Source organism: Pempheris klunzingeri, chromosome 1 (assembly GCF_042242105.1).
Source record: "Pempheris klunzingeri isolate RE-2024b chromosome 1, fPemKlu1.hap1, whole genome shotgun sequence".
In the NCBI taxonomy this organism is placed as follows: domain Eukaryota; kingdom Metazoa; phylum Chordata; class Actinopteri; order Acropomatiformes; family Pempheridae; genus Pempheris; species Pempheris klunzingeri.
This window is the reverse complement of record NC_092012.1, coordinates 15,295,691-15,321,802: the sequence shown is the minus strand read 5'-3', so window position 1 is coordinate 15,321,802 and position 26,112 is coordinate 15,295,691. Positions and strand designations below refer to the sequence as shown.

Genomic DNA, 26,112 nt, shown 5'->3' with positions numbered 1-26,112 from the left:
ATTTTCCATAAATTTCACCTGAAAGTCGAATATCCCTAACTTTTTGTGAGTAGTGTAATAGACAATTACATTAAATTAAATTAGATGCTTAAAATAGATGCTGTGTTCTGTAACATATTCATATAATTGAATTAATTCCATGCTTGTTTTTGTTGCTTGGCACTGCAGGTCTGCAGTTGAAAATTGTTGCAGTGCCTTTAAAATATCCTGGAAACAAATGTTTTAAGGTCACATAAAAATCAGTCACTGAAAACGCAAAAACTCGTATGCGCAATAGGAGCGCACAGTTGACAACCTTTGCGCATGTCCAAGTCTCGTGATCATCAAGTGGTGGATTTTGATTGGTCCTCACTCCGAAAGCTGGAGTCTCATTGGTCAGCTCTCGGCTGTTTGTGTATGCTGCTGAAATAACATGTATGTCATTGGTCTGTTTCACATGTCTGCTGACTTGCCGGGTTAGGGTGTTTTTTGATTTCGTAACCCAACATTGTTTAGCATTTGTGTGGGGAAACCTGTTGTTTACGTCAGGTCATTGCGACGGTGCTATTAGGAGCGTGTGTTTTTTAGCGCATCTAAGCTAATTCAAATAGGTTGCTAACCGATTTAAACGTAGCCAGCTAGCGTTACTTCCATAGCTGGCTAACAGAAGCTAACCTCAGCTAGCTGCTCAGTCGACACAACTATAGGGTGTTCGCGTTATCGTTAGGATGGGTGAGGAAATTAATGACAACCTCGTTAACACAGAAGCTGCAGACGCTGATAGCAATAATGTTGAGGAAAACGGCGATACAGTAGACGGTTGCGCAAAATATTACACATCAGAAGAGATAAGAGTTCATAATATGAGCACTGACACATGGCTCATCATCCATAATAAAATATATGACATCACATGCTTCCTTGAAGAGGTAAGAAATGCTTTTTACGAACTACTTGAGTATTAATGCTAATGAAATTCAATTTCTGCTGTGGTTAAGCCTTTGGTCACCTCATTGCGGCTAAGGCTACTTCCTGGCATTACGAAAGGATTGTTAGCTTTATCTGTTGACGTGTTACGTTAACATCTGCTGACTGTAAACGAGCAGCATCGCTTTCCAGAGCAATATATTGCTCGTTGGTGTGAAGTTAACTTTATCTCGGGTTTAAACAAGGTAATGCAAAGCGATGCTTGCGCAAACTACTGCAACTGGAACAGCTCCTAGCAGCATTCATGATTAGCTAACGTTAGCTAACAATTAACGGCAGCTATTGAAGTCTCTGCCCACCATTTTCATAATGTTATTGTAGCTTAAAAGCAGGGTTGCATCGATATATCTGCATGTTATTTACAACATCATCATTGTGAGCAACCCTGCTTTAATTGTTGGTATTTTCAGTAACATAGGTTAAACAGTGTGAGACCATATAGTGAAACCTAGCTAATGCAGCTGTTGTGTAACGCTAAGCAGCAGTGTTATGTGTTTCATGGTCATCACCAATGCCAACAAGTAACCGGATCCTTTGCTTAAGTAAACTCAATGTCCCATTGTTAAAATCCTCAATTTCAAGTAAAAGTTCTGCACTCAGAACTTGAACTTTATACTAAATAAGTACTCGTGTAAAATGGCCCTTCTCAGAGCATCATTTTAATGCTGCAGCTGCTTGCAGTGTAACTAATTATAACTACATAATATACTAATGGGTAGTTTAACTAATAAAAATACAAGTCATTGTAAAAGATGCACTCTATGTAAAATCAGAATAGCAACTGGTAACTTCAACTGTCAAATGTAGTGGAGAAAAAAACTACATAATGTAATTTCTCTAGTGTAGATAAATAACTAGAAATAAAGTACTGACCTGGAGTAAATGTACTCGTTTACTGTCCATCTCTGGCAGACCATATCGGTGTATTTAGCTAATTTGATGTAATTAAGCATGGCAACTAACTATAATATTCTGAGAGCGTCAGGCAAATTAAGTGATTAACTCAACACACTCTGTTAACCAATTACTTGCTTTCAGCATCCGGGAGGCGAGGAGGTTTTGCTGGAGCAGGCAGGTGCAGACGCCACAGAGAGCTTTGAGGATGTGGGTCATTCCACAGATGCCCGGGAGATGCTCCAGCAGTACTACATTGGGGAGCTTCACATGGTGAGATGTGTGGTCTCTGTTGGCTCTGAAAGACCTGATTTCCCGCCAGTAGTATCTTTGAATGATGGCCATATCCCTCTGTTAAATAGTAAAAATCATAATTATTACTTAAATTGAAAGTAATCAAGCAGAATGATTAATCGGCATCACCAGATCTCTGAGAATAAGTAACCATTTGTTGCACAGTCACAAGACTGTGCCATGAAGTAATTTGGGTTTTACATGCTTATTCACAAATTGAAGACATCTTTTCAAACGGAAATTGGCTCGTAACATCCTTTTTCGACAAGGTTGTCGTGTGAGCATTAGTTCAGTATTCAATGAGAAAACATCGAATTATTCAAATCGAGGTGCATTGTGGTGTTTATTCCTCCGTTCTGGCAACAGCTGTGGCTGGGAGGCATCATTTGTTTAGGTTTACTCAGGAACGCCATGAAGGGTTTGCTTTGGCACAAACATCCATTTGGACACAAGGATAAACTGATATGAATTTTGTGGTCAACTGTCGAAGGTCAGCATGACCTCACAAAACATGTTGTTGGTCATAACTTTGGTGTGTGTGTGTGTGTGTGTGTGTGTGTGTGTGTGTGTGTGTGTGTGTGTGTGTGTGTGTGTGTGTGTGTGTGTGTGTGTGTGTGTGTGTGTGTGTGTGTGTGTGTGTGTGTGTGTGTGTGTGTGTGTGTGTGGCAACCTTGTTTTAGAGTTTGCCGCTTCATGGCAGCAACATCCATATTTGAGTTGTTGTCTACTGTCATGGCTACAACTTTGTGTTCTATCTGAATCAGCTGTATTGGCCGAACATGTAAACACATACAAGGAATCTGACTCTGCTTTTTGTTCTTCTCAATGGATGTACACTCTTAACAGGCACACAGCAGAACAAGAACAACAAAATCAAATCATACGACGAATAAAAAAAAAAAAGGGGCTTCACATTCTGCACAGCAAACAACTTCCTCCTTCCGGAGACCCTTGACTCAGATGAGGAAAAATGCCTTCAAAGTTTTCACTACATATTCTATAGATAGTGGAAATATTGAGGGATGGTCATTTAACTAAACTAAACAAATGCTGTGATCATGCCAGTAGGACAGGAGGCACTACAAATGTCGTCCACATGGAAAAGACCCATTGCAGGGGGACAAAAAAGCATGACTGTATGTCAGAAGAATCAAAACAGGCACATGAAAGTATGAAAGCATGAGGCAACACGTTCTGTTACTTAATTAAAGAAAAACTTTCTTTCTGGTGCTTCTACAAGTCCCATTTTCCTCAAATCTTGATTTCTTAATGAAACTGGGAACATCACGCTCATGATAGTGATCATAGCGTGACAGTAAGCAATGTGGCTATCAATAAGATGAATGTCTTGTGTGTGAGCATGCGCCAAAGTCCAAGTCGAGAACTGATATTTTGTAGGCTGACGACTTCATATTTATATTTTCTTGTAAGTACTAACCTAATAATCCATATGAATGCAGCTGAGTGTTGATCTGCCATATCCTACTAGTAATGAACTACCTGAGAAACTGACGTAATCTTTATTCTTGAAGATAATAATACCAATTTATTGTTTTTCTTTGTAGGATGACAGAAAGGAGGAGACTGCAAAGGTAAGCTCCACTGTCTGTTCACGTGGCCTCGTCTTAGCTGCAACAGCAAAGCGACAGGCACAGAATTTAGAAGACCATATAAGATGATGCAGAAGTTTTGGTTTATTGCTAAATTGTACAACTTCTTTTTTTCCTGCTGTAGGAGATACACAACACAATTTCAGGAGAGTCCAGGTGAGTCATCATGATGAACGGCGTGTGTCAGGGCTCAAAAACAAAATACTGTTTTTTGTTTGCTTTTTTCCTTTTTGCAAAAGGTTAGATGTCAGTATCATTGATTTATCTATATAAACACTGATAACTTCACAAATGAAAATATATCATATGTTTGTTGTGCCTCATTTGTTTTGTCTAATTTTATTTCTGTGGTTCAGAACATTTGTATTTGATATTTAATTTTTCCCAGCAGCTCCTGGACAACCTGGTTGATACCTGTCATTGCTGCAGCTGTTGTTGGTATCATGTATCGCTACTACATGTTCGAACACAAGTCCTCTTGAGTGCTGGTATCCCATTTTCATCATTCCACATTTTTTCATCTGGAGGCCTTGAATTGTTTGACCAAAACCTCCTCACACTGAACGCACACAATTAGGAGTGCGTGCAACAAGGAAAGGAGGGGGGCTGTTTGATAAAGTATTTTTGTCCTTGTCCGTCTACATGAAGTGCACCAAATAGACAGTTGGGCAGAGACTTTATTAAATTGTCTGCCTTCAGTTTCTTTGTATTTCATCGTCATTATGCCTGTTGTCATTAATGTTAAATATTGTCCTTAACTTAAACTTTCATATGCATTTGACCCAGTTTGGTCTCTGTTAACAGCCTGCTTGTACAAAATGGAAAGATCGAAGGAGATGTTGGTATTCAGAATGGTGTTGAAATCAGGATCACAGTTAACTGCGACCATTCTCCTTTTTACACAGGATAACAACTTCCAATGCATATTCTTTGTTTTAATAAAATGAAAATTGTTACTGCTGCCCAACTATAAATTGAGAATCATGAGTTTATTCCATTGACTCCTTACTGCACAGTTCTGGTGTTAAGCAATGCTTTATCATATCACTCGACAATGTCGATAATGCATAATCTAGTCAATTATCTATTTGCAGTGTCAAATCTTTGTTTCTATTTAAAGATAGTGGTGAATTATGTTGTATCAGTGATTATTTAAGCAAGAATGCGTTTGATTTGTCTTTTTTTCTTGTTCAAAATGCCTGCCCCATGGATTAATATAAATGTATGTAGTACATAATGATACGATAATATTTTATTACCCAGATATAAAGGTGATGGTGAATGACTGACTGAGTACTTACAACAAGAGGAGTCTTTGATTGTTCTGTTTTTAAATGTCATTGTTCCTCACTATGCCATTTGTTATTTAACTGGAGCTTTTTCACAACTTTGTTTCATAATGCATCTTAATTTTATGTCTCGGGTGAATTGTGCTGGCAACTGTCACTGGAGGGTTCAACTTGTACTGGATGAAGTCGGCCAGTTATCATTAGAGCCATAGATGGGAGTCTTTCATGCCACAGTTGGTCACATATTTAATAATCTATTGAACTTTTGAATTCTTTAGGTTTCTGTTCAGGTTTTGGCACTGATGAATATGTCTTGGTCTAAGTAAGCTCTGCGTAGCATTTCTAAAGTCACTCCGTTAATTGAATAACTTTTGAAAACAGGCATTTTATTTCATATTACTCTCAGAAAAAGCATTTTCTTACTAAAAAAACTATAATAATTTGACATTTACCATCTGCCAGTACACAAGTTGAAAATTTCTGAATATAACTTGCTGCTATTTTTACAAGCGACTACAATATTTACTTGCAGATGTTATTACTTCTTAACTTATGTTAAGATTCTCTTTGCATTTCAGCTTCCATTTCCTGTCATGAAGTCTCTTTGAATAAAATGAATCTTTCAATTTCATTGATATACTGTGTGAATAACTTAAGATGTATGAATACCAAGTATAAATGGGGTGCTATTTGTATATATTTATCACAGTGTGATGAAGATAATGATTTTTAATGTCTTATGTTAACCATTCATTTGGAAATTTACTCATGGAATACTGTAACACATACAAACAAAAACTGCAGAAAGTGAAGTGCATGTGCACAACGTAAGACAACCTGTTAGAGCCAACACTATACTGTTTTTTACTGCCTTTTATGCGAGGCTGAAGTGAGTTTTGAGTGAAAACATTTTTAATAACTGAAAAATGAATCCCCTAACAAATGCTTCCTTCATAGATTTTTTTGTCAGATGATATTAAAGTCTTTAATCTGGATTCTTGCCTTTACTACACTCTTATATGTACATTAGCTTTTTCTGTGATATTGTGAAAAATCGATTCACACTAAAATTGGTGCAAGATTTGTTTATTTAGTTATTTATTTGCTGATAATTAGATTTGTTCAATATGACAGATAGGTGTAGCATGAAGTTGTTACAATTATTACGATCACAAAGAGGACAAAACAATGGCAACGGCCTGTAATCGCTGGAAATCAGACTCTGATTCTGAGCCAGAAGTCTGACTGCTATAGTTGTAGAGGTTTGAAAATGACAGGGTGATGGTGGGGACAGGGAATGAGCCCAAACACAAGTGCAGAGTAGCTTGAGGCAACAATTTCATCTGCTGAGTGGTCTAGAGCTCTGATTCTACACCTGTAGCCCAGAAAACTACTCACACAGTCATCGCTTTGTCATTAGATGAGGAGGCTATAGTTAAAGGACCTCTCATAGTGTCACAGCCTTGTGTCCTGTGTGGTCACCACTGTTGCATTAGCAAATCCTTCTTCATGCATCTGACTGGTCTGTTTAAAAAAGTTAATTGATAGTGCCAGTTCAAAGTGTTTGTGCTTATTTGAAAGGAATACAGAAATGAAAAATGTTCCACCTGGCTTTAGCTTAGCTGCAATGGCTGAGGTGGGTGTTCATTCATACTTTGGAGACCAAAGGCCATGCACGCCTTTAAAGAATGGCATTGAAACCACAACTGCCTTACATTGTAAGACGTTGTGGTAGACAGCACTTTTCATAAACCAAGGAGAGTGAATCTTTCAAAAGTCGCCTGTCCATGCTTCACAAGGAGGTGAGCGGCATAGAGCCAAGCGATTACATGATCGTCACACTCTGGTGTCATTTTGTTAAAAATGTAATCATTGGGCCATTTCATGTAAAAATTGCATTGATGTATCTGATAAAAAAATGTTTCACTTACACTTTGATCCTTCATACTTCTACTTTTAAACCATCAGTTTTTCTTAGGTAACCATGTCATGGTGTGACACCGGCACAAAGTGAATAATAGTCCTGTGTATGCCTGCTCCCCTCAGCTACTCTTCCCATGGAGAGGAGCAGGAAGCAGTGACTGAAATTAAAGCCTTTCCATCTGCTACGTCCACAAGAGCCCTCACAGTGCAGAGTGCCCGTGACCAGCACGCCACAGAAAGCACAAATCAACACCCACTGATTCATCCTTTTTAATCAGGAGTGACATCTAATGAACTGGATGCCCTCTCATCACATAAACTGCTGAATTGTTTAAAAAGAATGATGTATTTTAGTTCTGAAAAAAATCTTAATCTCTTATACGAAAAATGAACATCAGTACCACACTTTTGGCAAACAACATGGAGAAACCTGATTGATACACTCTGAATAGTAGAAGCTGGTTTCATTTAACACCACCGCAACCAGTCAAAATGACTTTAAACGTATTGATGTTGCAATATGTAGTATAATCACAAGGTGGCACTACAACCTCAAGATGTTTATATGTCAGTCGGTTCATTCGGCCTGTACCAGAAGCAGTGAAATGTCTAATCTTAGTTGTGCACCCACTGTAAGAAATTCATCACTTAAATCGGTGTTTATTCTCAAGGTTTTCATGGACACGGAACAACAGAAAGCACAATAAGTGAGTCACACATGGTGGGAAAGAAACTATGCAAGGATGAAAAACAACCTGCAACATTGTTACTGTGATAGTGTGATACTGATAAAGACTGTGTGCACTTAGATAGTTTAAAATATCATCTAAAGCCCTATATAGTGATGACTGGCAATGTACTGACAAAACTGACATGGGGCTGGTTTCTGCACACATCAGGACTGTTGTTGCACTCTTGCCTTTGTTTGCACTTGTTTAGAAGTACTGTGCACGAACAACAGATTTACATTGTTTCACATTAGAAGACATTTTGACTGTTGTGTCTTGAAGTAAGCGATGTCTCACAAATTTGAGTCAAATCAGATCTCAGCTGTAGATGTTTCCTTTTAACCCAAAGAGCATTAAATACATTGGTCAGTTTACATCCATATCAGCCTTGATGGTTGTGGCTACGATTATGACCAGACAGAAGGATGAGCTCTTATAGCACAGCATATTATATCTGAGGGAGTGTATAAAGCCCTGAGATAGACATCATTCCCCATGACTGAATCGCCTGTCATCTTCAAGGAGATCTGAGGCTGCTAATGCACAACACTCCAGTGTCCTGGGAGACCTGCTCGGCAAAAAACTCAAACGGCTGGAAAAACACTTATGGATGCTGCAGGAATAAATATGATCTCTGACAAGTGGTTTGAGATCGCTGAAAGGCTCATCTATTCACAGAAAACATATTTAGTATAATTTGTGTTATACTGGACAATGTTAAAATCAAATTTCTTGGGGTTTTTTTTGCCATGCTAGGAGATTCACTCGCATTAGGAACCAAAGTCTAATTTTCTGTCTGCAGAGGGAATCCCAAGAGGGGTTTGCAGCCCTGACAACTTCCTAAAAGGTTCACTGAAAACACTCATCTCTAACAATAAGAACATTCCCAACTTTACTTTTTTTGAGGGACCCATGAAAGGATTAAATTCACTCAAGTAATAAAGTATAAAAAATAAAATAGCCTATATATAGCAGTTTAGGTAAAAATGTCAAATGACAAACTGAGCAAATTTGACTTAATACTAGACAAAACTAGTTTTGTGCATTCACTTGTAGCTGCTTCACCAATAAGCTGTTGGCCTCACATGTAGAGAGACTTGTTTTGATGTTGAAAACCAGGCACACAGTCTATCCATTATTCAGAAGCCAAATATTCTCATCATTTATTTCTAATACTGTTCTTAACCCCATACCCCTGACTCAACCTCTTATCTAACATGCCATTGGTACTGTAGGTAGTAATTAGCATAATGCAATTCAAATTATTCATCATAAGACACTTTATCAGATGTAAAACTAAAGAAAACAAACACAGCAGCAGACATTACCAAAGGTTTGTGCACAGACTAACTCAGTGTACTTGCACCCCATGACGTCTGTTGTTTAACCACATGTAATTGCTGATATAGACACAGAATCACACAGTATCAAACACACTTAGTCATCCTCCAGCATCTGAAATGCTAATGAACAACTCTGACAACAGGTCACGTACAACTTAAGACTTTCATTATATCAAAATAGGTTTGTGGAATTCTGAACTGTGCCAGCTCCACAAAAACACTAAACAGCAAGGGACTTGGAGTTGTTCCAATAGTTTGTTGGTCATCTAACCTCTATTGAGTATATTGTTTTTAATGCATTGTTTTCAGTTATATAATGCCTACAGCGTAAGACAATAGTAGTCAAGGGAATGAATTCAATCTAAATTATTCTTTCTTCCCCAAGGATCTCTACAACAGCACGGCTGCTGTATTGGAGCGCAATTGGAAACCCTTAAATCAAATTGGGTACACTGGGTATTGAGGAAACACTGCAAGCACTAAATACAAGGACTGCTGCATCCCAATTCCATTTCCATCAACAAAAAAATTTATCAATGAGAAAAGGTAACAAACAACAAGCACTTATTAGTGTTGCAGAAGTGTTTGCAGTTATAATGCACACCTGGTCCCTGGTTTTTAAGATGCAGCCACAGCATACCAAAGCAGCGACGTTCACTGGAAGCAAACCGTTCTCGGTTTTGTCTGACAAGGCAGAGCAGCTCATACAGCAACTGCTATCACAGGAGGGAACATCTTTGTCAGACTCAGGTACCGTGAGTAAGTTATACTGCTCTTCTCTCCTCCTTTGAAGGGTCTGCTTTTTTTCTTTCATAATGTGGAGTGCAGCACAGAATGCACAAATGGCAGAAAATTACCATACAGACTGATTAATAAACACTTTGATACCATTCTGTTCCATTCTGCAATAACGTGATATTTTTAGACACAATTTAAAGGCGCAATGCTTTATTTCATAGATCATCCATTACATTATCAAATGTTTGTATAAAATTAGAAATTTAGAAATGTAACAAATTGTATACATACAAAAGACTATTACAAATTCAGTCATTTTTCTTACATAATGTAGTGACAGACCTTCTGATCTGCAACATGTTTTTTAAAAGTTTGTGGGGAACGCCACTGTTTGCCTCTGCACAGATTTGAATGATAGTGACACCAAGCAGCAACCTAAAGGCTACAACAACTTGCATAAAACATTTCAACAAAGATGACATGGGCATTGCCAAGCTGAATCTATACTGTGATAGAAGATAGTGAGGGGAAGATCATGGGCTTAATATCTCAAAATATATAACCAAAGCCTCAGAGGTTACCAAAGTTATCTCTTGTCGGCACAAATGTGACCTTTCTACGGTGTAGCTGCTTAATTACTTTTCTCCTTGCATACACTGAAATGCCATGACTTAAAGGTTAACTTCTCCCAGCTGTTATATGCCAAGGTCTTTGACGCACAATTCAAATTGAAGAAGAGGTAGATGGCCTCAATTCTTCAAAGTGCTTGTAATCGGATAGTGATGTTCATTTACAAATGTCTAATATAAATTCAAGAAGTCTAAATATCAGGTCTTGTGAAGAGGAAATTGACTAACCTCAAATGTTTGAAGTGAAATGTGTTGACCTAAGCGACAGGCTAAATATGCAAAAGCTGATACTGTTAAAAGTCTGATTACATAGCTGTATGCAGAATAATGGTCGGCATTTCTGGGGCATAGACGAGGTTGATGGCCAACTATAAAACAACTAAAAGGTGGTTTAAGAGGCCGTCGCTGACAGTAAATCAAGTCTCGGCAACACTGCGTGCATGAGTAAAACAAACAAACAAACAAAATCCAAATAAGTTAGAAACTGAGCTTGTGTTCCAGTCAACTGGACACTATTTGTAGACTGCAAATTGATAAAAAATAAAAATAAGAAAAATATACAATAATCAATATAACTCAAATTATAATGATGTAGACTGTACAGTGGTTATTTCAAATACTCGCCATCATAGCCTGTTTTAGTTTCAACCCAAGCTGTGACCCATTATTCCATTTCCTACCCTTGTGTAGGGATATGTCCATAACTTGACTTCAGTTGACCAGACAAAACGAGCCCCCACAGAGGTGACTGCCATGTCCTTTATCATGCCTGTAGTGCTCTTCATGTGCAGACATCCTAAGCCAAGCTCAACAGGGTGCAGGTGGAGGATACACTGGAGGAGCGCTCATGGACGCCGTTGTTATTATCCAGAATTCCTGACACAAACTGTGTCTTGGAAGTGCTGCAGCACCCAAGGGTGTCGGCCAGTTTGGGGCAGAGGGCCACAGTAAGCCTATGGAGGACGAGGTGGAATTTCCTGCGGAAGCTTCGGTTTATCCAGAAGTAGAAGATGCAATTGAGGAAACCATTGGACGTTGGCAGCCATACCACCACAAACTCAATCCACTCTGGTACGCTCCGGCCTGAGACTGCTGTGGGGCAGAGAGCAAAGGGTCTGACGTGGGGCGAGTATCCACAGCATGACATCAGCAGTTAACACAAGACAGCGAGGTCACAAATGAAACAAACAGTCTAGCTATGGCTGGTTTATGATCACGTACATAAACGGATTTCATTTTAAAACCATAGACGTGAGCATTTAATACATCCTTGGAGATGTGAGTCTTTTCCTGAGAGCAATGACACGAAGCCATCAAATTAACATTTATAGTCTTCATACAAAAAGTACAAAATGTGCTGATGGATTTGGGGGAGAGGAAGCAACCACTTAAGTGATGCTCACTAGCGTTGGGACAGAAGCGCATTTTGAAGTTTCACTTAAGACTGTCAGCTTCATTTTGCAGGGATTTTCATCAGTATTAGATGAATTACAGCCCTACTTTGGAAAAGGTCTTCATTTAAAAAAAAAAAAAAAAAAAAAAAAATTCAGCTGTGACTCCACTTTCAGTCTTGATTACTCCAAGACCGCACATGGCTGGGGAAAATGAGAAATAAGTCATAAAAAGGTCTGAGTCATAAAACTGGCCTCAAATCAGCATATTAATGCCCAGAATTGCGTGAATAACTTTGACAGACTTCGAAGGAGAAGTTTGGGGAGAGGGAGAATTAGTCATTAAACAAATTGAAGTTAATCTGAGATATTTAAATAAATACTTTTGAGCTATCTTACTATTTTTGAATCAAGACATCTGACATAAGCGTAAACAGTACTGCAATATCAAAGTTGGAGTTTGGCTTACTTTGTTCCTTACATTCAAAAACATGCAACATTTTGCTCTTCAGTCATTGTGAGATCAGCAGAGTCCACATCAGCAACCTTAAACTCTAAAACACTAAACTGCCCTGTATTTTTTAAGAACCTGGCTATGAAAAAAGTGTATTGCAAGAGCAGTTTTACCCACAGTTAATGCCATCTAGTCTAGCTATACATAAACAGGATTCACTAGCTGAAGTGTTCTCTAGTTTTCTTCATTGTGGCACAGGAATAATACTCTCAGATGATGCTGAGCTGGTCACACTGATGCAGGAGAGGCAACACACACATCCACTTCAGAGGTTTTGACGAGTGAATTCTTTGGAATTATTAAGATGATCTTTTTCTATCAGTATACATTTTGATTTACAGGTTTATTGTCATTATCATTCAAATGGTTTATTCCCACTGATTCATAGCTTACCATTGTAGATCATAGCTGCCATGCAGGGTGTCCAACAGGTGTAGTAGGCCGCCATCACAGGCAGAAGCACCCGGGATGCCACATTGTGTCTTCTGCGACGCGCACAGTCATATTTGCGCAGCTTCAGTCTCTGTTTCTTGGCAGCGCACCACACTCTCAGGTTTGCATATGTCATGATGACGGAGCAGGGGAAGAATATAAAACATGTCAAGCTCAGGGAGTATCCAACATTTGTGGAGTAGGACGGATTGCAGACCAGCGATGCAGTAGAAAAATTAACCTCGATAATGCCATCTGGAAATGATATTGGCGACAGTAAAAAGGGAGGGAAGCACCAGGAGAAGGCAATGAGGAGCAGCGTCCTTCTTCTGGTCATCAGAGAGGAGTATTGCAGCGGGTAAAACACTGCAATGTACCTCTCCAGGCTTATCGTGGCCAGTGTGTACATGCACGTAGAGTAGACTGTGGCATTGCAAAAGGCCACGACATGACAAAAAGCATCTGGCCCTTCTGTGTGATCCTTAAGCAGACTCACCCAGAGATTCAAGGGCATGACCAGCAGTCCAAACGCAGAGTCTGCAGCAGTTAGAGAGAGGAGAAAGTACCGAGAGGTTCTTGACCAGCCAGCCACGGAGGAAGTTATAACCAGGAGAACTGCAATATTTCCCAAAGTGATCATCACGCCCAAAACGATTATTATGCTTACTTTGAGGGAGCGGTGAGCCAGCTCCTGCAGCCTCTCAGGGTCAGCATCTGACAGGTTGGAGTCCTCGGAAGTTGAGAAATTAAGTGGGGAATGCATTTTTGCAACCACAACCACAATAGAGACAAAAAAAAAAAAACAGTTTGGAAGACAATTTAAGAAAGAAAAGCGAATAAGCAAAGATATGGGGGTGACATTAGAGAGCAGCGCTGCAGCTGTTTGTAGCCTTTCACCTCCACAATCAGTGGCACACCTGGTGCAATTAGAGTTGGGTGGTGACAGTCTGTCTCTCCAAACTTCCACTGACACAGTGTCGCAATCTGTTTCAAAATTAATTGTTAATTTTACAGTTGTAGTTTTGTGAATCGTATAACTTATCTATAGGTCTGTCAGAGGTAGTTCATTCTGTTGTGTCACCACAGATGTGACTCCCTTTCACACACTCACTATGTAGATGGTGCAAATTCCCATATAATTATGATATGTTTTATTCATACATCTATTTATAAAATACAAATGTACTGATCTACCACTCTGTGTTTGTGTTTGATGTGCAACTGATATGAGATATTCTTGTGGCAAAAGTACTAGGAAATAACTTAGGTATCAATCAAAAGGTGCTCATAGTTGACCTTCTGTCAGGGAGAGGCAGGGAGGATCTGTGTGATGGTTTGGTGTAACAGATTCAGAGTTTTTTTTTTTCTGTTAGGCCTACATCTTAATTTAATATTCACATGTCTAAGTATGTTAAAAGGGTTAAATTAATCATTGCTCCTGTCTTTATTAGCTTAGTTAAGCGATCTCTTCTTGGTGCAACTCCTTTCTTGGAGATGTTAAACCAAATTCACCTGAATTCATTATCTGAATTAATGTCTAATCAAACAACCAACAGTTCCCTCAGTATACTTATGGCCTGTGAGTAATGTTTTGAGAATAGATCTGAACCTCATCTTTAAGGTCATATTTAGGCACACAATCACACTGTTTTGAGACAGCAGGAATCTATACAGTGAGGTTTTATACATAAGCACATTATAAATAAAGGCTGGGCTAAACCGCACTTCAGTGATAATATGTTGGAACTGGCCTGTGCACTCTCTCTATGGCTTTATTAATTACAATTAGCGAGACAGTTTCAGCCCTGCAGGGCTTTCATCACATCCAGTAGGGCTGTCTCACTAATTGGAATTAATTAAGATGCAACATGAGTGTAAAGCGTGGCTTCTTCAGTATAAAATATTAAGAATTAAATGTATCCAAAATCTCTCATATCTCACTATTCATATGAAGAATTGTAGTCCAACTATCTTGTAAAACTGAGCTGCTTTAATGTTTTACAGGTAGAATTATTATTTTAAAGCATCAGGTGGAAACAAATAAAAATGCTATTATAGACTAGCACTCATTCCATCTAGCTCCAAGTTTGCAAGGCAAGCCACCGTGGCAGGTCACATCCCCATCAATAACAATGAGTCACTCAACAGTTCATCACTATTAAGGTCCCACAGAAGATGGACTCTCTGTCACAGCCTGAGAGGCCTGACATTTCACAGCCACTCAAGGGCCAATTTCCACGACCACACACCGTCACTGTCAGGCTTTCCTCCACCTCCTGTTCCAGTGGCAAGCTTAAGTCTTTTTGTCTGCACTGCTGAGCGGTAGCTGCCATCTTCTCTGCTTCAAAAAAAAAAAAACCATACATGGCACAAGCGTAAAGAAAGTGGCAGGAAAGATTGTCACTGACCTTTCCCACTCCGATAACCATTTGTTCCAGAGGTATTCTTCTGTGTGACAGTCTGTCCATTAAACACACATGCCAACACACTCTTGCCATGCCACCCTCTCTCCTGCATCCCCGGGGACACAAAAACTGCCACAATTTATTGTATCTCTAGCAGGCGGTCAAACCATCGTACATGTTTTATTGTCTCCCATTCATATGAAGAGGAAGGCAAAGAAGGAAAAAAGTGCTTAATTTTTTCATTTTTGTTATTTTATTTTAGCGAAGGATTGGTGCAAGTCATATAGTGTTCAATTAACCCTTTAACGCCAATACACCTCTACATCATCAGTGTGATCTTTTTTTTGTATTTTATCTGTGTTTTATATGTTTTGTTTGTTTAAGATAAACAAACTCATTTTGTCACTGGACACAGCTACACCAGCCTGTGAAATATCATAAAAGAAAGAGAATGACCCTTTTCTGTCGGGTACATTATGAAGAATGGTGTTGTGTGTTCTGTCTGGCCATATGCTCATAGTGTATGAATCCTGATAGAACTATGGAGGTGCCTGTAGAAATGTGCTGATGGTAGTCCATGAGTCTGTTGTAACTATTGGAAAGACATAGTTTCCCTTAGCATACAAGTCTGTTATTGTGACAACATTTCTGTCTTTCCAGATAGAAAAGACTACATCTAAGGCAGGAGCAAAGGTATTGTTGTGGCAAATTGAACTGTGTACTTCAGGCAAGTTGAGGAAAGATTGGATTTATTTCCAAACTTTTAAGGAGTGAAGTATGATTTGATTCTATATGAGAAGAAGCTTTTAACCCTTGGTATTAAAGTAAATTCATTTGTATTGTAGAATTCAGGTAATGAAAATTAAACAATTTTGATTTAGTGACACACACACACACACACACATACACACACACACACACACACACACACACACGCACACACAGGGTGGACTATAAATATACATTCATATACAGAATATTGCCCTATGACCCATATCGTTTCTGCTCTGATACCATGGCCGGATCCCCCAGAGGAGAACTGACAGATATCTGCGTTTGATATATGTGTTTCTCGCTGTCCTAATGAGCGGATTTCTCTTGGTGATGTCTAACATGAGGCCTGGAGGAAGGGATGGACTCATGCTCTTGGGTTGATATTCTCAGTCCCCCTCCCCCTATTGTACACCTTCATGCTGATTGCACAGGCAATTCCATGCTCCTCACCTGATTCTGTCTCATTTTGAAAGGATGTGGAAGCACCAGGCAGTCACAGTTATAAGATGCTACTGAAGTGCAAAGAGTTTATGGTAGCTTTTTTTCCCCGGATTTCAATACCAGATCTATTTCTTCATCCCCTTAAATGTTCCAATTTTGCTCTATCAGCTGGAATATATGCACTGCTTGTCCTCAAGACACCACAGAATTGACTGACAACAAATAAAGTTGTTTGTCAGACAATGTGAAACCACTGTGGCCCAAAATCTGGGGGTATATTCTGAGGCCTTTTCTTATTCTCTTGGTTCATTCATGAATCCAGCTGCTTTTAGAGTATTTCTGTGTGGCTCAATCATGAGATATTTTTATGTGACAGTAGGTGTGTGTGTGTGTGTGTGTCTATGCTCCAAAAGTGTATATGTAAATGCTGTCAATCCCATGCGAACATGACTGAGATAAAGAGAGGATGAATTTGTACATGCTTGCAATTGAATATCCTGTGAGTGGGTGGACTCCTCCATTGGCCACCTACTGTACAGCACTTCCTGATGTGGAGGAAGGTGGCCATTGATTTGATCTGTCTGTGCATGTGTGCTTGTGTACGTGAGTGTTTGTGTGGGTAGTAACCCTATCTAATTCTACCAGTGAGGGCTGATGCATGATGTTTAGGAGAGATAGTATTGAAGGCGGTTGATGGGCAATTGTGTGAAAACTTGATGTCTGTCTTGACAGTCTGTCTAACTGATAAGAGGGCTCTGCCAGCACAGACAAAACCAACCTGGCAGGTTGGAAGTTATTAAAGTGGTGTCTAAGATATATCCTCTTTGTGCCTACACACCAATGTGTGCTCCCTGTGCAATCAAAAAAGGAAGACCATCCCATGCTGTGTGCAGAGATACGAGCAGAAACTGAATGGAGAGGGTACTGTAAGTGAATGCTTATGCATAATCACACATGCATATCAAAGACAGAACAAAATATAAATGAGTCATATTTAGATTTGACTGAACAATTCCAAACAATATTCAAATGCTGCTATATAATCCTCCAATCCTTTGACTATATGCTTTGATTTGAAAAGTGACTCCAACACAATCTTCAGTGTTTTTGCTGAAAATGGGGACAGCGTGTGAACACTTTGAAAGAAGGTATAACAGAGGTGAGACAAAAGCGACAAGAAAACTGCAGGAGTTTATTGATCATGGTCAGTCAATTAAAGCAAAGCATTAAATCTCAGGGATTTAACAGAGAAACACGCTGTATTCCAAAATGTTGTGTGTGGACTGAAAGATAGCAATCTGGTGATCCACATTCCTAAAAAAAAAAAGTCCTGGGTAATTTAAGCAGCACATATTGACCCTGTTACACAATGTTTGTATGTCATAGTGCCTCTGCCTCTCTCCCATGTACAAAAATACCTACACTGAGGCTAGAATTTCAGCCTTGCATAACACATATTCCCCTCTCATTTAAAAGGCCTGGGTATTGAATATCATTGAGGATCTTTTTACTTTTAGTGTTTTTTAGAGAATCACCATTGAATTCAGCTAATGGGCCTCTCCGTAGTCAATCTTATGCAGCAGGGGTCACATTCTCTGACATGTCTCCTTGAAAAAGGGACAATGAAAAAGTTACCAGACAAAAGGGCAAATCCACTTTGGTGTGCATCAAGCATTATACCATTATACTAGTATACTATATACTATTTTAAAGTGAAAAAGTGAATGAATAGGAGTGTGTGAATGGGAGTCTGTCTGTTGGAGCCATATTAAATATCTCTCATCAAATGTTATGCAAAAAATAATGCTGTGATTCCTGTGCTCTGAGAGTGTGTGAGTGGTAATTTGCTTTATTCTATTTTTTTTAATTCAACAATGCAAAACTTTAAGGTGTCTAACTTTCAGAAAAGCTGCACACATCGATTTGACCTTTGATTTTTTTTTGCCAGTGGTTGCAGCGTACACACATCCTCACGATCCTTTGGTGGCCTTGCTCGTCAGCAGCACAGCAGCTTTATTTTGAATCCAGTTACTCCCCACTGACCTGAAACGAATGCAATCTGTCATGTCCAGATTTCAAGGTAATTCAAGCTGACTGTTATATTGCGACATCTACTTAGAGTGTATCACACTGTAACTTAAAGTTCTTTTGAGTCTTGTGGCCAGTGTCTATTACGTAAAAGAGACATTGCAAGATAATTTTAATCATTCGATCAACATTTTAATCCTATTTAACAATGTGAACTTTTCTTTGTAGCTTATCTAAACTGCCATTTGCCATTCTTTGGCTGAATGAACACTGCCATTTCATAATTTCAAGAATATGCTCAGGTAACATCATTTGCAACAAATGAGCATGTCAAATCCAGAACTATGTGCAAACAAAGAAGTTTGTTCATGACCTATTGCTGAATTTGTTGTTGTACCAGTTGTCTTCTCTGGTTGAATATGACATTTAAAGGCCCTATCAGTAAAACCCAAAATAAGATCTAGCAGCAGCTGTAGGAATCTAGTCTACAGCAATGGCAAACATGTGCTTACTTTCTAGCAATTTTGTGCTTAAACTTTGCTTCGGTGTGCTGTGAACAACACTGAACACTGTATTTAACTTTACAAGTGAAGCAAGAAACACCAAACTTCAGATGACTGTTGTCTCTGTGATAGTGGAGGTCACCACTGCTCTTCAGTCTAATACTGTACCCGACCCTGCCTGGTTCACTCCACTCCAGAGAAAATTGTGATAAATATTACTGTTGTGTAAATGCAATAATAATACAACCTTGTGTGTGAGTTATTGTGAAAGCTGAAAAAGTTGGGAGGTAGAAAGTAGGGACCACAAATATTGGGCTTTTATCCTCATACACAGTACATCTGTGGCCATCTCACGTCATAGAATATAACTCATATTTGCGATAATAAGCCAAAGTATGATTAATGATGGTTGAAGTATATCTTCCTGAAATTATGAAAGGGAAAAGCCAGGAGTTCAGATTGTTTAGTCTCTGAATATTCCTTGCACTGGACAACACTTAGACACTTGCCAAGACGTCAGGCAGGAGAGGAGAGAAAGTCAAAGCAGCGCTGCTCTCCCACTGATCTGTAAGGAGTGCTACAAACAGGAAATGATAAAGCAAATAGGAACTGAACATGCCTGTTTTCTTACTTAATACCCAGTTATATGACCAGTTCACAAAACAGATAATACTGGCTAGCTCAGTTAAAAGTCTCCTCTGTGACTGCCCTCTCTGCAGAGCTTGTTACTTTCTCTTATTTCTTGGCTCCTGCTGTTGATAAATGTTTATTTTATGACGTCATCCATGTGTGCGTCAAACCCGGCTGTAACATTCATGCAGTGAATGACAATGAGACACTGAGTGAAAATTGTGGCTGAATGGACTGCCCATTATAGTTAGGGTAATCATTTTTTCATCTGCAGCTGTACTAACCTCGAAAAACTCAGAGTTTATTAACAACCTAATAAGCTGTCCTTCAACACCCATCACTTATACAACACCCACATGTTTTTTTTTTTGCTCAATTGCTCAAGAGCTATCAGAGAGCTAACCCCAAACATTTATGTTTGGGGTTATGACCGTGTTGGATGTTTTATGTAACTTTAAGTATTTATTACAGCATATGGGGAAAATGAAATAGTTAAGCAGTTACTGAAGAGAGTCAAGGTTGCATGTGTAGTTTGATATCATGCCGACACTACAGTACACTAAGCTTAGGAAAGAAATCATAACGTGCTGATCTTGATTAAAAAATATCTACTGTGGCCACGGATCAATTCCACCTGAAAAAAGCATTTACACTTAATTAAAATATTGCTCTGTGTCACTAATATTGATAAACTGATGAAGTGAAATAATAAAACAAACTAGAAAATTACTGTAAAGAAATTATGGTAAGTTCATCACTAATTTATCTATATCTATATTTATCTATAAACACTAAGTAAATTAAAAGTGATGTCAATTATATACACACAGTATACATATAAATACTATGTGCTGTATGTTTACAATGTATGATACTAATTATGTCGTTTTGTAGTGCTGCCGTTCTAAGAATGTGTCCCCCTCTTGCACACACGCACACACACACACACACACACACACACACACACACACACACGCACACACTCACACCAGACTGCTCTGCACATGAAGTGTGCACATGTTTTGAAGACCACATGAAACGATCAAAAGCAGAATCAATGTAACATAAACAATGTCAACTTTTCTTTTATTAACTTCAGCCACAGGACTGCTGTCAAGCTGAATAATGAGCACTAATTAAATCAGTCTGTTGGTTAAAATCATTCTATTTACAATGAAATCTTGCAGGAGAAAACAAAAACACATTTAAAAGACTGCTGATGAATGATCAGAAGATTGCTCATCTGCCATCTGAGTCTTCAGCACCAGACTGTTATATCAGGCTTGATATATGGGCTCGTAGGGAGAGATGTTATTTGTTTCATTACCTGGTTGTATGGGCCCAGTTGTTGTCAACGCTCAAAAATGGTGTTGTCAGACAATACAGCTTTTATTGCACATAATATAGCATCTCAAAGATTTTTCCCAGTGGTGCCAACAAATTTGTTATATTGTCAGTAGTAGTAAGACGTCACTGACTATACTACACAAAGAGCATTCAGCAACTTTGATTTGCATTGAATTAAAGGTTAATAAATTGTAGAACATCGAAAATTAACTAATAACATTAGAAAATTGAGGCTTTCTTATGAACTGAAATTTTGAAATTCCTGTGTGTGACTGTGACAGCCTCAGTGTGGCCCCTCTCTTATCCTTGTTGGTTGTATATTTTTCCTTTGTTACACAATGGTGATTGGTGGAGCTGAAAACTGAAGACGCACCTGAGCAGACTGGGCTCAGGAGTGCTATAAATCAGACCTTCAAGATCCTCTCAGTCCAAGAAATACCCTCAGACGGCAAGTATAGTATAGACCAAGATGCTATTGTGCATAACTCCTGTGTCTCCACTCAAATCCTTCAAACAGAGTCAGTGACAGGGCCTCATGCATTCATATGACAAGATGGATAATCCTTTGTTTTTTTTACAACACAATTTTGTGAGCACTCCTTACACACAGGTTGCAAATAGTCACAACATTTCACAAATAAGTGCTGCTCTCCATGTGTAGATGCATGTCCTTTTACACGCTCTTGACAGGGTTCCATGTATAGCATTTGTTGTGATTAGCAAAACGTGTGAAAATGCACAAGAAAGACACCAGCTCATGCTGCAAATCACAGCTTGTATGTCAAAACGAACCCCTTGTCTTGTCAGATTCTATCAGAAGGTCAGTGATTCAGCTTCCCTTTTTATATGGACGTTTTTTTAATTCATTTCCAAAAAAGAAATGTGAGCGTGTGTGTATGTGTGTGTACAGCCATACTAGCTGTTTTTTCAAGTCACTGCTTTGTCAGGTCGCTGCACATGAGCACAATCTTGCTTAGAAATGGTAATGTCATCATACTAACATGGTCACAATGGTGATGCTAACATGCTGATGTGAAGCAGGTATAATGTTTACCATGTTTACCATCTGAGCTTTATTTGTTAATTAGCAAATTTCCCAATTTGGGTGGCATTACCAGCTTCACATCACCTAGGGTATTTGTCTAATAATTAGTTTTTATCTTATTTGATACAAAATCTTGTTACGTCTTATTAGTGTATCGCAAAATTATGTTCAACCCAAATTTTCATGGCCATATGATAGTTGTGAAGAACAGGAGGGGATGATTATATATATATATATATATATATATATATATATATAGTACTGTGCAAAGGCTTTAGGCAGATGTGAAGAAATGCTGTAAAGTGAGAATGCTTTCAAAAACATAAAATGTAGTTAACAAATATATTATCGATTTACAAAATGCATATTGAAGTTGAGGTTCACATTTGTGGTGAGATGTCTCAATAACTACTAGATATATTTCCAAGAAATTTGGTACAGACATTCATGCCCCCCTCAGACTGATTTGTAATTACTATGGTTACCCTTCATTAAGCACCATCATCTTCTGTTCAGTGCCTTGGTTTATGACTAAACACACCAAATGAATGATATTCCAATCATCCTCAGCTGTGCTGTTTTTAGAGCTAATTAACAAATAAAGCTCAGATGGTAAACATGGAAAACATCATACCTGCTTCACATCAAATTTCACAATTTGGCTGGCATTACCTGTGTCATCGTAAAATTACATCCAACCCATGGCCATCTAAAAGTCGTCAAAACATTTCACTAAAAGCCAAAAAGGAAGCCACAAGACGAAATGTCAAAAATCACGAGAAACAGCAAGATTCATCCCCTGAGGACCATGCATCTCTCTAGAAGATTTTGTAGCAATCTATCAGACAGTTATTGAGATATTTCAGTCTGGACTAAAGTGCTGGATTGGCCAAAGGACTGTTTTTTACCATACTGATTGGCACTACTTCCTGTCAGTGGGTTCCATAATAAGCAACCCTGGTGAAGTTTCACGCTGTGTTTGGTCTCAGTGGAGCCATTCAGGGCACATTCAAAATATTCAAATATTTGATTTTGAGCGTTGTTGATTTCCCTTTGCATTTTACATCAGACATCCTACAAACTCTCATCGATGAATAATAGAGTGCTGCACTCATGGGGAGCATACATCCCTCCCTCTTCCTATCCCCCTCACCCCTCCCCCTCAATCTACATCCCCTCCTGTTCAGGATTCACTGCTGTTTATCTAAGCAGGAGCAGGTGCTTGCAGAAGAATCCCCCAGGATTTGGTCTTCACATGAAGCTAGTTTGCCACTCACATATTGGTGCCCTGTTCACTGTCAGTGTGTAGCTGCTGTCTTAGTGTGTTGCGGAAGAAATATGGAAAGATGGATGCAGTATTTTCTATCACTGAAAACTGATTATACAGAAGACAGACCAACAAACACGACCCCTTTAGAAAAAGTATTTCATGATCTGTGGTTTCATTTACACTCATATCATAAACAGGACAAAGAAAATGACTTTGCCATACGAAAATAAAATATTGATTAATATGCTGTGTTTTGTTTTGACATTTTGATGGTTGATATGGAAACAATAGAGAGTGTGATTTACAGAAATTGTTTTATATTTGCCCATTTAATCAAAATAATTATGCCATGTGTATAGACTCTTTTAGTAGCATAATGAAACAAGAAAGATGAATATGCATTTATATAACTGGTAAATTGATCATTGCTTGCAATAATAATAATAATCCTTTTTAATGATGGTATCCATGTATTGTTTAACTGTGCACAGATCGTGCTTGATCTGCACTTCATATTTGCATTTATTAATAGCTGTCTTCATTCATTCCCTCATCTGACTGTATATTTGTGATTATTTGTGCGTGCATTTATTTATCTTATCTGCATGTTTAGTGGTTAGTAGTTTAATAAATCTTTCATTTTCTGAAGATCTTGGCTGCATGCAGTTAGTGCACGAGTCCAAGAACTGTAACATTCTTCAGATTGAGACAAAATTAATTAATTGGCTTTCAACGTTCCCTTATTGAAGAGTGATGCCGTGTGGTACTTTAATGTGAGTTAAATTATGTTATTTAGTATAAATACTGATTCTTCTAGCTTGTCAGTATGATACAGTTTTTGCTAAATCTACCTTGTTGTTTGATAAATGAGACTGGGTTTGTTCGGTTCGATTTTTTTGTTTTTGCTATTTTCCCTCTCTCCATCATCCTTTCATAACCACTATCTTTTACTTTCAGGTTGCACAAAACCACAGGAACATGATGTGTGTGTCTTACCTGTTGAGAGAACAGACTGTGGTCGTGGTGAGTCATAAAACATGGGAGGTCCCTTTGTTCCATCCAGCAGACCCATTGGTAAAGAAATTATTACACTGTGTATAGAGATTGCGTAAGTTCACAAAATGGGTTTTGCAAATTTCAGAGGTTACACAGGTTGTTGTACAAAATACACTGTCCTCCTAATGGAATATTTTTTCCCTGGCTGTTTGAAATTCCCCTGTGGAAACCATTCTATCACTAAGAAAAATACTTGGTGAAATAGAGGTACAGCTTCAACAGAATAATTATCTCTTCATGTTTAGGCCTAAAACCCATTTAGAATAGTCACGTCAAGTGTGCAAGTGTAGTCATGTGTGGATGTAGATTTGTCAGATTATTTATCCTTTTCATTTTCTCAAAGACATCCAGGTAAACATTCGCTCACCATCAGACTCTTTCTGTTAATTCACTTGAATGCCTGCAGTGTTTTATCAGTACAAAGTTCCAACGCACAGGTAGCTGTTTAAGCCATTTTAGATCATTTCTTTCAATTTGTACTGTAATATCACCTTTGCACACATAAACTTTGCTACAACAAACATTTCTGTACATCATCGTTTAAATCCTCATCTAAGACATGTGTTTTATGTATTACAGAGTGGGGTGGAGTTATGTCAGGCAGCCAAGGTCTCAGAAGCAAAAGACCCATTAATTTGTCCAAAAGAGAAAATACATGACTGCCTGTTCCCATCAGTTGAATTTCTCCTGGACAAATGATCAACATTCAATAGAGCAGTAGAGTCAAAAGATTTTTAGAAAAGTCGGGGTTAAGTCAGGAGCCCAGGCAGACTACTTATACTGGCATCTTAACAGGGATGTCCTGTGCACCAATTCAGATAAAATTGCAGCTGAAACATCCTGTTCACTATTGTTTTATCTTATAAAACAACATAAATAATTTAGTCCAAGATAAATTCCCCTAAATAAAAACAAAGTTGGAACTAAATTACTTGCATTTACAAAAGGACATAAAACACAGGAAACAATGTATAGTGATTAAGAAGAAGATCAGATAAAGATAGTAAGGCATTATCAAGCCCCCAGGTTTCACATAGACTAACATTCCTAATCAGATCATTAATCAACATTACTTGCATCTCAAGCAGATCTTCAGATGGTCCCTAATGAGGCACAGAGTTCGATTTTCCACCATTATTACAGTAACAACAATAAAGATAGGACTTCAGCTATCTTTTATTTAGGTTGCTATTCATTCATTCTCCTGGTCAGTTCACTCAGACATGAGCACTAACGAAAAAAAAACAAAAAAACAAATCCAAAGGCCCTTACGGACCACAATTTAACAAACCATAATTCTACCCCCTTTATACTGATGTGTGTCTACTGTCTATCATATTTAGCTGCTGTATCTTTACAATGTACTGGTGATGTACAGGTCTTACAGTATATAGGCTGATATTCCAGCAATGAGTCCATTAATGAATCATTAACGTAGCAATACTGTGGCAGCCATGGTGATAATGAATATGGATGTTGGCAGCATCACTTCTGTCAAATGGTGGCTTCAGTATGGGCATGCTGGCACAGAGCGAGAAATGTGTTTTTTGGCTTCTGCTGCATCCCATGTGTCACAGATTTGACAACTCTCTTTCATCCCCTCCATTTACTGTCATTTCCACTTGTGGCAGCCAAAAAGAATATAAGATCAAAAAAAAAAAATCTGTATATTAGTTTACATGCATGTGTTGATAAGTTTGAGGGAAGAGAAAAGAGCGACTATACCAATTATACGTTTTAGTTTGATCATAACATAAGTTTACAATAACAAAAGAGTTCTTCTTTTTGTTTTTCAGTACAATGATGCAGTTTAGAGAAAACTACAGGACTGTCATTATTTTATAATCACACCACATTTCATC

General features: G+C 38.4%; 2 protein-coding genes across 2 annotated transcripts; one reads left to right on the top strand and one right to left on the bottom strand.

Annotated features, from left to right (window-relative positions):
* Positions 1 to 437: 437 nt before the first annotated feature.
* Positions 438 to 5,602, top strand: cyb5b (cytochrome b5 type B). Its single transcript, XM_070828421.1, has 5 exons — positions 438 to 908; positions 2,005 to 2,133; positions 3,720 to 3,746; positions 3,889 to 3,920; positions 4,156 to 5,602. Exons 1-5 carry the CDS (start codon positions 708 to 710, stop codon positions 4,244 to 4,246), a joined length of 480 nt encoding a protein of 159 aa, XP_070684522.1. The 5' UTR covers positions 438 to 707; the 3' UTR covers positions 4,247 to 5,602.
* A 5,608-nt stretch (positions 5,603 to 11,210) lies between these two features.
* On the bottom strand, positions 11,211 to 13,514 carry LOC139206487 (adenosine receptor A2b). The gene is made up of 2 exons (XM_070836264.1): positions 12,713 to 13,514; positions 11,211 to 11,506 (listed from the first exon to the last, which is right to left on the bottom strand). Exons 1-2 carry the CDS (start codon positions 13,512 to 13,514, stop codon positions 11,211 to 11,213), a joined length of 1,098 nt encoding a protein of 365 aa, XP_070692365.1.
* Positions 13,515 to 26,112: the final 12,598 nt, after the last annotated feature.